The 13,545-nt window shown below is 49.8% G+C and overlaps 6 protein-coding genes across 6 annotated transcripts; 4 read left to right on the top strand and 2 right to left on the bottom strand.

The window, feature by feature from the left end:
• Positions 1–280: 280 nt before the first annotated feature.
• Pdw03_1981 (mitochondrial 54S ribosomal protein mL44) lies at positions 281–1,486 on the top strand (the record flags this gene model as incomplete). The annotated part of the gene is made up of 1 exon (XM_014680797.1): positions 281–1,486. The coding sequence occupies one exon, from the start codon at positions 281–283 to the stop codon at positions 1,484–1,486; it is 1,206 nt and encodes a 401-aa protein (XP_014536283.1).
• A 524-nt stretch (positions 1,487–2,010) lies between these two features.
• On the bottom strand, positions 2,011–2,904 carry Pdw03_1980 (Uncharacterized protein family, basic secretory protein; the record flags this gene model as incomplete). Its single annotated transcript, XM_014680798.2, has 1 exon — positions 2,011–2,904. One exon carries the CDS (start codon positions 2,902–2,904, stop codon positions 2,011–2,013), a length of 894 nt encoding a protein of 297 aa, XP_014536284.2.
• A 1,351-nt stretch (positions 2,905–4,255) lies between these two features.
• Positions 4,256–8,358, top strand: Pdw03_1979 (HEAT repeat protein; the record flags this gene model as incomplete). The annotated part of the gene is made up of 4 exons (XM_014680799.1): positions 4,256–4,711; positions 4,765–4,883; positions 4,942–5,150; positions 5,213–8,358. 4 exons carry the CDS (start codon positions 4,256–4,258, stop codon positions 8,356–8,358), a joined length of 3,930 nt encoding a protein of 1,309 aa, XP_014536285.1.
• Positions 8,359–9,051: 693 nt separating this feature from the next.
• On the top strand, positions 9,052–9,663 carry Pdw03_1978 (Oxidoreductase, N-terminal; the record flags this gene model as incomplete). Its single annotated transcript, XM_014680800.1, has 1 exon — positions 9,052–9,663. The coding sequence occupies one exon, from the start codon at positions 9,052–9,054 to the stop codon at positions 9,661–9,663; it is 612 nt and encodes a 203-aa protein (XP_014536286.1).
• A 1,084-nt stretch (positions 9,664–10,747) lies between these two features.
• Positions 10,748–12,209, bottom strand: Pdw03_1977 (Chloramphenicol acetyltransferase-like domain; the record flags this gene model as incomplete). The annotated part of the gene is made up of 2 exons (XM_014680801.1): positions 10,748–11,977; positions 12,027–12,209. The coding sequence occupies 2 exons, from the start codon at positions 12,207–12,209 to the stop codon at positions 10,748–10,750; spliced, it is 1,413 nt and encodes a 470-aa protein (XP_014536287.1).
• Positions 12,210–12,915: 706 nt separating this feature from the next.
• Positions 12,916–13,445, top strand: Pdw03_1976 (Flavin-containing monooxygenase-like; the record flags this gene model as incomplete). Its single annotated transcript, XM_014680802.2, has 2 exons — positions 12,916–12,932; positions 12,992–13,445. 2 exons carry the CDS (start codon positions 12,916–12,918, stop codon positions 13,443–13,445), a joined length of 471 nt encoding a protein of 156 aa, XP_014536288.2.
• Between the last annotated feature and the right edge of the window lie 100 nt (positions 13,446–13,545).

Genomic DNA, 13,545 nt, shown 5'->3' with positions numbered 1-13,545 from the left:
ATGCAAGTGATGGGTTTGTTAGAAATATAAAGCGAGCGTAGGGCTGGTAGTTCTCAAAGGTAGAAGCCGAAAGGGCCGTCTCGGTCGCAGGTGTGATGCCAAGACGCTAAACCCGTATTTAGTTTAGCGCAACCTCACACGACTTGGCCATCCCGTGACTGCCGCAACAATTTCTCTTCTCCCTCGTTGATGGTATGTATGCTAACTGATTGCGTCGCGATTCTCCCTTCTGTACTTTGAATAATCTTTTCACGGCCCCCCGAATATCACAATAGCCCAAATGAAGAGACTGCAACTCCAAAGATGGAGCAGCTCAGTCCTTTCGCCGCGGGCTCGGACTGTTAACCGTCTGCATCAACACATCTACGGGCAACGGTATCAATCGACCGCTCTACCGGTCCAAACCCGTGATGATCAGACAACATCGATTTTTGAATCAGCGCCTCTGGATGACCAATTGACACAGATTGTCAAGGACTCCCACATCCGCCACTCGCAGCTCCAATATCCCTCTCCCCCAGTCGAAGCAGCTCGACAATCTGCAAAACTTGCCGCTCTCCACGCTCGACTCTACCTACCCTCCAGATTACCCATCGAGACACTTGCACGAACGCTAGTCGATGCATCAGCGGATCCGAACCCGAATTTCAACAATGCTTCGCTGGCCACTCTCGGTCACGACCTCCTTTCCTACTACGCAACCGAGCACCTTATTTGCACCTACCCTCGCCTGCCCTTGACCGTGATCTTCGCCGCCATGTATGCATACGCGGGGCCCAAGACTCTTGCCGCGATGGCACGAGAATGGGGTGTAGACTTGGCTGCGTTGCCCGGCGGTGAGGTCGATCCCGGTCTCTTGCAGTTCCAGAGGCTTGAGCCTGGCACCGAGCTTCCCTCGGGCCCGACCCACCCCACAACACGCCCATATGAAGCACAGAAGAACTGGAGGAAAACGGTCACTTCTAAGATTTTCTACGATGATGAATTCGGTGACCCGCTCAAGGGGATCAAGCAATCTGCAGCAGGTGTCACCACCGAGCAAGCAAGCGCCGAATTTGTCCGAGCTGTCATGGGCGCCATCTACTTGCACGCTGGCCGCGCCGCTGCCAAGCGATTCTTCGAACAACACTTCCTTTCACGACACCTCAACATTTCAGAATTGTTCAACTTCCAGGCGCCAGCCCGTGACTTGACCCGGTTGTGCGCTCGTGAGAGCTTCGAGCGTCCAGTCGCCAAGATCATCAGTGAGACTGGTCGTAAGAGTAGACACCCCGTCTTTGTGGTCGGTATCTTTTCTGGTCAGGATAAGCTTGGGGAGGGCGCTGGCGCCAGTCTGATGGAAGGCCGCGAGCGTGCTGCTGTGGCCGCGCTTAAGGGTTGGTATCTCTACAGCCCGCTTTCTGTGCGCGTTCCCAGTGCGATGGAGGAGCCATCGGCCGCGCCTTGGAAGCCGGTCCACGTTGACCTGGGTGAGGTCATTGTTTAAGGTGTCTGGTGCAATGAGATGCCTTGGTTCGAGGCACGCTAACATGTTATTTTATGTCCCTTTTTTTTGTCATCTCGCTTTTCTTTTTCCTGTGTGCTATTCTTTCGCATGGGAAGCTGGCCGGCGGTAAAAAGAGTCATCTATCCTGTCTCCTGCATGACTGGATCCTGTACATTATGGGAATTGTAATCCCTTCGATTCACCTGGTGTCTTTTTTTTCGAAATTTCCCTTACTGTTTTCTTCTCCTCTGTTTTTCTCTTCTCCAGTTAGACATCGGGCAAAACTAAGCATGCTGTGGCCTTCGTTTTGGCTTTGCCATCCAAACATAGAACTGCTCTCAGATATCTATTGAATGCATACAAAATCAAGATTAATGGAAGTCCTCTAGTCTTATGATCAAGCTAGTAATGCCCCTTATTGATCACGAAATGGACCTATCGATACCTACCTAGGTATTTATCTGGACTTGACATCCATCCCATCACTCCGGGTAAAGAATCTCCTCCTAATTCCCACCACTCCGCTAAACACTCACATTCGTAGGACCATCGAGATACTGCCCATACTCTTCCCATAACTCCCCAACGCCAGCCTCGAAAAGACCCTTCCAGAACGCGGTACCCTGTTTGTCCACATACTCACCCTCCCCTTCACCAACATACCCATCCCTCAAAAGTCGATCATTCAACATCCCCACAGCGCCTCTCCCAACCCTAACATCCTCAAGCCACGCGAGAAAATACGCCGTGTGCTGATATCCCATATCCCATTTCGGCGGCCGTTCCGCGGAAGACAGAGGACGTTTCCAATGCGGCGGTTCCAGACCAGCCTTGAGCCGCACAAAGTCAGCTATGCCTTCGATCAGTCCGCCTGGCGGATGCGGGATGTCCCCGTCACTGTTTTCGTGGGCACTAAGCGGCACCGTGTGTTGATAGCAATGCACAAGCTCATGGGTCAAGACTCCAACAAGCTCATGGAGCGGGTCATCTTTCGCAGATGGGCCCGATGTACAGTGTTGGATGTATGGCAGCGAGACGTGGATTTCCTTGTGCGCGTCGTCGAGCTCTGTGCCTTTTGTGTAGGCTACGCCGCTGTAATCGCGGAGGACGACTGTTACAGATCTTGTTGATGGAACCTTGGGTGTGAACTTGGGCCGGTGGGTGTTGTTGGACTTTGGAGGTGAAGTATATAGGTACTTGATGATGTTTGCCAAGGCTCTGTCGAGTGTTGATGCGACGTCTGGGATCAAAGCGAGAAAGGCGCTTGAGGCTGGATGACGTAGCTCTTCCACATGAAGACGGAGCTTTGGCTGAGGGATTCGTAAAGTACGATTGGAGGCTAAGCCTTTCTGCTTGTCTTCTTTGCTCGAGACCTGTAGCTCTTGCTCTTTGTTGCGTTTGGGAATTGCGGAGCTCATCATGGCTTGATCTGATTGATTATCTGATTGATTATAACTAAATGGAAAGAGATTTTGAAAGCTTTATCTCCCTACATCTGTCTGAGGTGCATGAAGTTCTAGGTTTTCTGAGGCGGGGGTTCGAAGAGCCAACGTGATGCTGACGAGACCAGTATTCGGCTGAGACGATCTATACTAAAATGTAACTGGGTATACCGACTATTATAACTATAAAACCGGAAACATTAGAGCGTCTCATCTACAGAGATCAACTTGAAGTTTTCAGTCTAGTTTGTATGTTGTGGCACCCTCAGCGCCGATGATCCTTAACAGGCACCATGCTCCACTTTGACGATCTCGTGGGGATACTGGGACGCATTGATTCGCATTGATTGGAGAGAAAAAAAAGTATGGAGTAAGATGTAATCGATTGCAATTGGGTCTAATCTTCATTTAAAGCGTGTGAGACAATGCATTGAAATGTACAACATGATCATCCAAGAAGGTAAGTACACCTTTGATTACCATGTTCATCCTCTGAACAGAAACAGGTAAATCCCCGACTTCAGGTATTTGAACTCCGCTAAAACTGTTTTGTTTTTCCTACAAAGAATTGACATTGAGCTGTTGGACAGATGACGCTGTGGGTTGCCCATTGCGACAAGTGGTCCCTAGTTAATAATCAAACCAGCGTTGGGCTCTTAATTATGCATCGGGCACAACTTCACCATGCCAGACGGGTGTAGATATAACTAGACAAGAGGATTAAATCCAGGTACGTCTTAAACACCAACTTCCAATAAAAAAGTCAAAGGGCAACCCCTTTTAATGTCATACATCCCTCGCGCTTATCGTCACGCGCTTATCGCCCCTTGTTTTCACTCCGTCCGCTTTTCAACATCCCACCATATCGAGGTCAACTTTGCGCTTTGGCTGCTCTTCCTCATACTTGTCTTCGCTACATACTTCATCTGATTCTGTACGTGACCTTTCCACTCCGCCTTTGAATCCTTCACGATGTTCCTCTTCATTCCTTGATTCCCAATATCCCGCACCCTTTTGCGACGATCGCATCCTTTAACCATCCGATGCTTTCACTACCTACACGCGTTCATGCCATTTTTTTTTCTTTCTTAATCGCAATCGCCATCGCAATCTTTCTGCTTTTCTGTCCATTCCTCACGTGCGCTGGTAGAATCTGCTGCTAATTTCCATGCCTAGTGACAGATCGAAATCCGTGTCTGATCTCCTTTCCGCTATTGGCCTTGTCGCATTTTGAATCCCCGGGATCGTCCATTACATACTCTTCCGTTCTTCTGTCCATTTTCTTCGGTGTCTGACCCGAGTTAACATTGATCTCTCGGCTTTGACAATGGAGGCGAAGGCAGCGGAGCTACTGGCGTCCTTCAAGAACCCCAACTTGTCCGTTGATTCCAAGATCGCCTACCTATCTAGTGTCAAGTCCGATATCAAACAGAAAAATGTTCCAGAGGGAGCGATTCACACTATTTTCGAAACATTACGTCTCGCCATCGGCTCCCAGCACTACTCCGTTCTCGGAGCGGGGTTTTCCACACTTGGCCATCTCCTGAAGCGCCTTGCAATCCAAGACCAGCAGCAATGGATTGTTCACCAAGCCCAAAGCTTGTATCCTATTCTCGTGGAGCGTCTGAATGATCCTAAAGAACGTATAAGAGCCCATGCCGCATCAATATTCACCGAACTGTGGCAATTTGCAGGCAACGAAGTTGAATATCATGTTTTGGAAGTTGCACTGGTTGGGAAAAATCACAGGGCGAAAGAAACGAGCATGCTGTGGTTGGCAAATGTAGGCTTATGCACTCCGCAAGGCTTGTTTCAGCTACTAATCTCGACCTGCAGATGACGAAGCACCATGGTTTGTTGTTCCGTCAATATGTTCCTTCCCTGGTTTCGTGCTTAGAGGACGCCGACAGTGCCGTTCGAGATACGGCTAAGTTGGTCGTGATCGACCTGTTCCGGTGGGTGGAGCTACTTCTCTAACCATTATCTTCATGGAATTTCCCTAACCAAACTCAGAAACGGCCCAGCAAGAGCGAAATCTGATCTGCAAAAGCAAATGGCGTCACGCGGTGTGAGGAAATCTATCGCAAATGCTATCCTCTCAGGCATTGGTCTAGGGTCTATTGAACCAGACACTGCATCCTCTACGCGTCCAATATCTCGGGCCGAACGCTCGATTTCGGTGATGTCGTCGCGTTCACATGCTATGGAACAAACTGATGATGGTCAGTATTTCGATTCGATTTTTTTTTGGAGATTTGCGCTGGTCATACTAACTTCCGAGCAGAAATGGAGCCCGCAAAGAGCCGCCCAGCTTCTAGAGCTCAGCGTGAGCGACTGATAACCTCTTCCGTGCCCACAGAGCCACCATTTGTCAATCGACCTCGCACACCGGCCCCGGCACCAGCACACCAGCAACCCTTGCCAGACGACGATGGTCTGGAACCGTTCGATGTTGCCTCGGCGAGGGATATCGATGATCTTGTGCGCGATATGATGCCCTGGTTCGAAGGAAAAGAATCAGAAGACAATTGGTCTAAGCGGGAAAAAAATGTGATGCTTTTCCGCAGATTAACTCGAGGAAATGCGCCACACGACTTCTCGCACACCTACATCAATGCAGTAAAGACACTACTGGACGGTATCTTGAAGGTTCTTAATTCTCTACGAACGACAATGTCCAGCAACGGCAGTCTTTTGATACAAGACATTGCCCGGACATGTGGCCCTAGAATTGACTCAATGGTCGAGATTATCATGCAGAACCTGTTGAAGCTTTGCTCGGCGTTGAAAAAGATTGCCGCCCAAAACGGAAACGCCACTGTCGAAGTCGTCATTCTTCATGTTTCATTCAGCACTCGCCTCCTGCAGCATGTCTCTTTCGCAACCCAGGATAAAAACATTGGAGTGCGTCTGTTTGCCACAGGGTGGCTCAAGGCTTTGATCGTCCGCCAAGCTCATCATAAAAGTACAGTTGAACATGGTGGTGGCCTTGATCTCATCGAGAAGGCGATTATCAAAGGATTGGGAGATGCGAACCCTGGCGTGCGCGAAGCAACGCGGAGCACCTTCTGGACGTTCTACGGTGTGTGGCCGGAGCGAGCTAAGGTGATAGCAGACACTCTCGACCCCAAGTCGTGGAACTTGCTGGAAAAAGATTCATCGAACCCCAACCCCACTTCAAAAGGTGCATCTGCATTGCTTGCAAAGAGCCCCGCCAAGAGTCGCTCCGCTCTGCAAGAAGCTATCGCTGCTCGGAAGAAGGCCCAGATGACTTCTCGACCCGAGTCGGCTCAGCCAATCTTTGCCGAAGCGAGGCCATCTGCTCCTGCCTCCAAGTCCGCTCGGAGTGTTCCAACTGGGGCCCCTCTCTCGTCTCTATCTTCTGCGCCTATGAGACCCGCCATGAAGCCTCGGCGGGCAGAAATCAGTCGTCCTGCAACTGCAGACCCCTATGCTCGTCGCCCCGAGTCACGAGCCCAGTCTAATAGTACTAGATCTACTCGACAAGCGACCACCTCACCCAGAGCTGTGCGGTCTAAACCATCAACACCTACATCGAATGCCCCTCTAACGGCGCCTCACACTCGTCCACACGAATTGGCACAAAATGCTACAACGAAGGGCAGGCCGAAGAAGCTCGATTTGTCCAAGTCCAAGTCTCACAACGATCTTATGGCCGCAAGTCGTGCTCACAGTGACTCGAACGAGAGCCTGGCCAATCAGCCATCTGCAAGAACCCCTCGTCACGGAAATTTCCTCGGTGTATCGGAGGACCAATGTTCGCTTGCATCTACTGCGTTGGAAAGCCCTCCACTCAATGCATCACAGCCTCTTCTGCACTCAGCACCAGATGGCCCTCATGCTGACTCAGTTCCTGTTGAAGACCCAGAGCCAATGGTACTGGAAGAACCTGTTGTTTCCGCACCTCTAACTCATACCCCCGAACCAGATATTGCAGTGTCTCCCGCGTCCGTGTCTCCTGCTCGCAAGCATCCAGATCTGGACTTTGGCCCTGATCCTGCATCTATGGCCAAACCCCAACCTGACGCAATGGTTATCTACGAAGATCCCGCCACACCCCCCGCAGAAGTGCATGCAACTCCTGCCTACGCCGCCTCAGCGGGGATCTTTACCCCTCTCAAGTGGTCCCCCAGGCACTCGGATAAACCAGAACTTGGTGAAGTAGAGGCTCAACCTATCTCCGAGGATCTCTCAGCCCCGGTGGTCGCTCTAGCTAAGATGCCTGCACCCGACTTGGCCCCTAGGCAGGAAGCTGGTATGAACTATGAAGTTCGAACTCCGTCTCCAACACGCCGGACACCGCTTCAATCAAGCCCATCACCAACGAAGGTCCATTTTCATCCAGCGGCTTCTAACATCATGGATATTGCGGTCGTGCTTCCCCAGGAGCCCCATGTGGCAAGGAACGGGACCGATGGCAACAATGAAAATGCGACTCCATACCTGGCCAAGACCCTAGATTTGCCTGCTGTCCCGCGGTCTGCGGCTAAGCCGAGTGCTCTCGAAGAGGTGACGGCAAACGAACCTACACCGCGTTCGCCAGAAGCGAGACAGAAATCGTTTGTGTCGATACCTATGTCACTCTCCCAGTCGACTTTGTCTCAGTCCACAATGTCTGAAGACTCCCCACGACGCACTCGAAAGTGGACTGATCGTCACCGCAGCCCTAGCCCGCGTTCGAAAGACCCGGCCAATGCCACGCAAATGATCCACAAAGGCCTCGCTCGCATTGTCTCGAGAACCATGGAGCCCTCGGGATATCGAAAGCTACAGGGGCTTATCCAATACCATGGTGACGAAATTGTGTCTCAAAGCCAGGACTATAATGCGTTACTGGAAGCTCTATTTGTTGAATTGGAAGCTATCCCTCTCAACCGCAAGGATCATGACGTGAAAACCCAGGTTTTGGCCACCATTCGTTCCATGCTTTTACGGACCCGCGAGCATTTCCACCCCTATGACACCCGCGCCATGGCAGCTATTATCCGGGCCCGCCGCCACTACGAGTCCACTTCCCACTTTGTCACCTGCCTAGAGGAAGTGGTTGATAAACTGGTGTTTTTGACCCTGCCCCAGACGGCGATTGTCGGTGTTCTGCAGGGACTGGATCTTGAGGCGGACGCTGAAAATGATGAAACGTACCGTTCCACAATCATGGGTCTGAGTGCCATTCAGCAGTCGCTGTCGCGTCCCGGTGTTGATATCGACGACGAGCTTCTAGCTCGCATCGGTGCAGTGGCGATGCAACAGCTCGGACACCCGCGCCCCGGTGTCAGGAAGAATGCCACTGAGCTCTGCACGTTCTTGAATATCACTTTCGGACCCGAGCGGGTGCAAAAAGTCACCCAGCCTCCTCGTGAAGGATCCCTTAATCTTCTGACCTACTACATGGCTCGACGGAGTCAGTAATTGTTTTTTTTCCCCTATCCGTTTAGGGTTACATTTTTGTGTGCTTAATTACCCTCGGTAGCGTGGTGGCATGTCGGGCCATGGGGGTTTCGGTGTACATAGGTTCTTGATCCATACTTCTTTTGAAAACCCATGTGTATGTCTAATTCCCTTCCGAGATATGAAAACTTTTCGATTCGATTTTCTCAACGGTTGTTGAGCCGGCACTTGTCCTGATTGACTCCAAAGCGACATTTATCACCTTCGGGTATGGCCAGATCTGTCGTCCATCACGCCAACCCGGGCTTTCAAAGGCAACTTAAACTAGCCACTATTGCGACAAGCCTTCGCCTACAAATTTGACATGCACAAGATATACCCAGTTAACAAGAGATTTAAGGACTCTCTTTGTACTAGTGTTGACAAGACGGTATTCAGGGCAGCCATAAACAAAGAGGCAAAAGCCTCGTGTATATTAAAGCTATTGTGCTCCAGATCTCCGAGTTCGCTTTGGCATATAGACAAAGACGACAAAGAGGATCTTTGAGGTCAACTAAGGCACTGAGATTTTCGGAGCCGATGTAAATAGCCCTCGTGGCTATATAAACTGTCCTTTCCACCTTGCAGATAATACATCATCAGCCTAATTCACTAGCATTCTTATTATACAACCCAGTGAGTCTCAGTAGAGCCGTACCATACCGTCTCGCAATCATGAAGTTCGGGAAACCTGACAAGGATCAAAAGCAGCCTCAACGCTTCCCACTCGAGGTAGCGGAAGCCTTTGAGCCAGAGGACGATCTTTTCCGTGCATTGCACCGAACTGGTTCTCCCCCCGGCACTCTCCTTTGTTTTTTCCCAGAGGCTGCACCCAGCACAAGTCTTAACCAGTTCCGTTTCCAGCTCCACCGCGAAAACGGGGTTCAGCCCGGTCTTATGGGTTACCTTGAGAAGTATATCAGCGCTACACACTTGGTTTGGAGCATGTGCGCTCTTCTCGCAGATAGTGGTATTGATCCAGATTGGACAGATGCATTTGAGGTGTGGCGCCCACAGTGGAGACAATTCGCTAAGAGCTTTGAAATCCATGGAAATACCTTGCGCACTTTAGATGTTCCCCCCTCGCCAGTCCGTATTATGTGGATCCAGGCGCCTAACGGTCTCGATACGTATACACTTTATGCTGTAAATCATCAGGAGAAGATGCGTGATCAAGATGCTCTGGATGATCTTTGGAGGTGGATGCTTGACGTGCCGCCTGAAATGATTGTTCATGGGGTTTATACCATAAAGCTTGGGTTCGAGCCTTGGTTCCCTGGTGAGTAGAGATCTATTGTCTCTAGTAGCGCGTGCTGGGAGTCGTTTACTGCGTTGCTGCATTGCTTCTTTCTCTTTTCTCGTGGGTCTTTTGGTGTGCGATCTTCGAGATGCTTTGTGGGATTGGAACAGACTAGAAAATGTCGATTATGTCCTACTTTGAATTTGAGGTGGTCTTGTAGGCTTGCTGTAGCAGCGTGTATAAGTGTAACATGGTAGGGATATGGCGGAGTACTGATGAGGTTTCATGTTCGTCCGCTTTGAACGCGGCTTCTGGCTCGTATGCACCACAGAAGGGCGTTGGGTTTTGATTTCGATGTTCTTACTACAGAATATCGCTAGAAGAGCTGTCTAGCCCTAGATCACCTAGCCGACTCTCAACTTTTCCTCTCTACTAAAACAAAGCCTGCCTTATGTCTTGCAATCTTTCCCTGCATAGAACGGAACCGTCATGTCCAATTTTCCCAAGGGTTGTTGGGATATCAGAGGAAGGTCCAAATCCATTCCTATATGCTCTCGGTTTCAAGGGTAATAGTTGATGTGAGGGAAGCCAACGACTTCTAGAAGCTGCCGGGATGATATTCTCACGTTATTTTTGCTGGATCTGGTTCTCGACTGGTTGAAAGGCAAAGTAGAGCATGTTGTCCAAGCTATCAGCCCTTCAAATATGGAAAAGAACCAAGAACTTGGGAGAAAGTGCTGCGCGAAACAAAGCCTAAAGATCTATCATTCTAATGAAGTCTATCTTGACGTGGACATGGAATTTGTACGGAACTCCGCATGGGTTTCGTTATCGCGATTGCATGGAGGCGATCTCTACAGTGAAGAATTTCTTGTGCGAGAAAACTTTCCCCCTGAATCCTAAAAAAAAAGAAAACAAGGGAGATTTCCAATACCACTCGCGAAAAGAATGTATACGTGGTAGGAGACAGAAGAGAGGGGAAGGAAACAATGTCTAGAGACGTGTATTGGTTGCTTTGGCCTCAGGCTCCAACCAGTCAACGACGATGCTTTTGTCATTCGAACCGTTTCAAGCCTTGAAAAGAACATCCTGGCCATACCATGATTTTCAAACATGAACCAAGAAGGATCACTATGTGGGGAATAGACTTTCCATGCTATGAGATTGGCTGAACCGTTCCCAGCCAGTTGGTGTATTGGTAGCGCGAATCCAGTAGCCGCCAGATCCATTCTTCGTGACAACAGCCACAGGCGCTATTGTGAGATTCCATGTGTTTACAATCATCGGATTGACGAATAAGACTGACGGTTTTCGGCGGTCAACACTGGCACCGGAGAAATCAAGGCTAGCATAATCAAATGTTGTCCAGTGGGATACCACGGCAAATCCTAGGTTTCCAGTGCCACGCAGCGCTAAAGTGAGAGTCTTGGTTGTATGGTCTTCTGAGAATCGAAGATTCTGATGGACAGATCCATGGGATGTATACTGCAGCGTTGTGAGGCGTATATCCCGTGCAATCTCCGCAACTGACTCTTCTTTCAGCCGTTGAACAGAGAATTTACACCGCAGGGCACCAACGCTACAACGAATGTAGTATGTTCCAGCTTTCGGGGGCTCAAGAAAGCGACGAAAGTTGATGATCCCAAAGTAGTCCACTGGATTAGGGGATGTGGCTGTCGGTTGAGATGAATAGACGGATTTAAGGTACCATGCAGCGATCACATCATTTCGTGTGAGTTGAATCTCAGGTGCACAGTCTTTCAGCTCCCCCTGGGATTTGGTTCGTAATTCATCGACCCATGCGCCTGGAACGTACAGAAACTTGGTTGTAAGATCCTCAAGGAATCCAAACTTCATAGCAAGGATCGTCCGCAACACGCCCGAAACCGTCATTGCCAGATTGAATATCCCACTGATGTAGTTCTGTGCATGCCTCTGGTAGTGGAAATTGGGTTCCGGGTCGGTGCACTCATCGTTGGCTTTCATCAGATCGGACATTCGGACATTCCCAGCATCAGGCGGAAGAGCAAATACAGGAATTGGCTGATTCGACAACAGATCACAAAATGCTTTAACTACTTCCCAGCAGTCATGGCCATCACAAATGTGATGCGCAATTCCAAAGCAGAGCAAAGTAGCGTCTTCTAGGAGAGTAACACGAAGGCGGAAACTGTTGGCGAGGCCGGGAGAGACGTCGAATATGAATGTCTCATCCACGACGGATATTTCCGGGCTTCCTATGACAGTTGGCTCATTGCTATCTTGCTCATGATGGATTGGAAGATAGGTGGTCAGTGACTGGTCAATTTCCCTACTTGCGAAATCGACAGTATTACCACAGGTGAAGGACCAGGGCTTTGTCTAGAAAGACAGATGTTAGCAGGCCATAGTGGTGGTAAATTGGACTCACATCTTTGATCAAAGCACCGCCAAGTATTGGCCATAACCCAACCAACTCGGTGAGTTTCATCCTCAAGAGAGCTGAATCGAGCACGGTATCGACGATCATGCCCGCATAAATGGTGCTATGTTGTCCTAAACAGCTGACACTCTTGCAAGTGTATTTTGACGAGCTTAAATTTGGACCTTCCATTTTGAGATTTGATAAATGGTGAAAAGGCTCCGAAGAAAAGAATCCAAGGATAAGAATCTTTCCTACGAGGACCCTTTTACTTCGCTTTCCGTTGCGAGTAACCTCGGAGTAAATATAAATCATCTCGGGAGATTGAAGTTTGAAAGTAGGATTTACCCATTTGAGCTGAGAGTGGGACATACGTAGCACAGCCTAACATTGGGGTTACTGTGATTCAGCAATTACGCTTGTCGTCTTTTGCAGATTATATCCTTTTCTATGGCCCAGCAAATCAAACCGGGGGGGGCCTTGACCTTAGCCATGGAGAGGGAAATGCTAACTTTTTGCGATGCAGACCTTAGTCATCTCAGCAGAGTACGACGAAGCTGTAGGCCAGTGGACAATTTTCCTCGCTCGCGGCAATGGGTCCTAACGCACCCTCCGGCCTCGTCATCTTATATGGTGTACCGAACACTCAAGCGAGCCGAAGATTCCCTCCTTCCCGGCACGAGCATCTTTCCAAGGCAAAGTGTACCATGGTAGCCAGCACCATGACGCATCAGAATGCGATATTCGAGGCAAGAAAGTGATTGTCGTCGGGACTGGTAACAGCGGTCATGAGATTGCGCAGGACTGTCATGAGAGAACGGTGGAGATATCACTATGCTGCAGCGTAGTGGAACATACGTTATAACGGCTGACCAGAGTGTCTTTGTAATGCAGTGGAATGCATGAGGATAGCGGGTAGGTTTTCCCTATCTCCCATCCCACAGCTTAACATCATATTAACACTACTCGTGTAGTCCACCAACCGAAGAATGTGATATCGCCTGCGAGAGTCTCCACTGGCCTTTTCCATTCGCTTTGAGTGTACACATGACGAAGAAAATTGCCGACACTGGAAAGGAGACCCCAGACGGACTCCGTCGGGCTGGCTTTGAACCTACTTTCGGGATAGATGGGGCTGGTATTGCGCGTGCATACTTGACCCATGGCGGGGGTTACTATCTCGACGTTGGATGCAGTCAGCTTATCATCGATGGCAAGATCAAGGTCAACCACAACCCGGGTGAGACCAAAGGCTCTGGGAAATGCGAGCTTCTTTTGGCGAACGGCAAATCCCTACCAGCGGATGTTGTTGTCCTAGCCACCGGATACGATAACATACGCACGACAGCGAGGAAAGTCGTGGGTCCCGACGTTTGGGATCTGAATGCAGAGGGAGAGATTCAAGCGGTGAGTTTCCATTATCAGTGAAGAACTCCGCGCGGACGTGTTTTTGCAATGGTCCCCCAATTTGTTGGATGAGTTCTACTGCAACTTTGATACTACAATTTTGGCACCGCAACATATGTAG

This window comes from Penicillium digitatum, chromosome 5 (genome assembly GCF_016767815.1).
Source record: "Penicillium digitatum chromosome 5, complete sequence".
Lineage (NCBI taxonomy): Eukaryota > Fungi > Ascomycota > Eurotiomycetes > Eurotiales > Aspergillaceae > Penicillium > Penicillium digitatum.
Note: the sequence above shows the minus strand (reverse complement) of the source record. Positions and strands in the feature narration are given on the sequence as shown.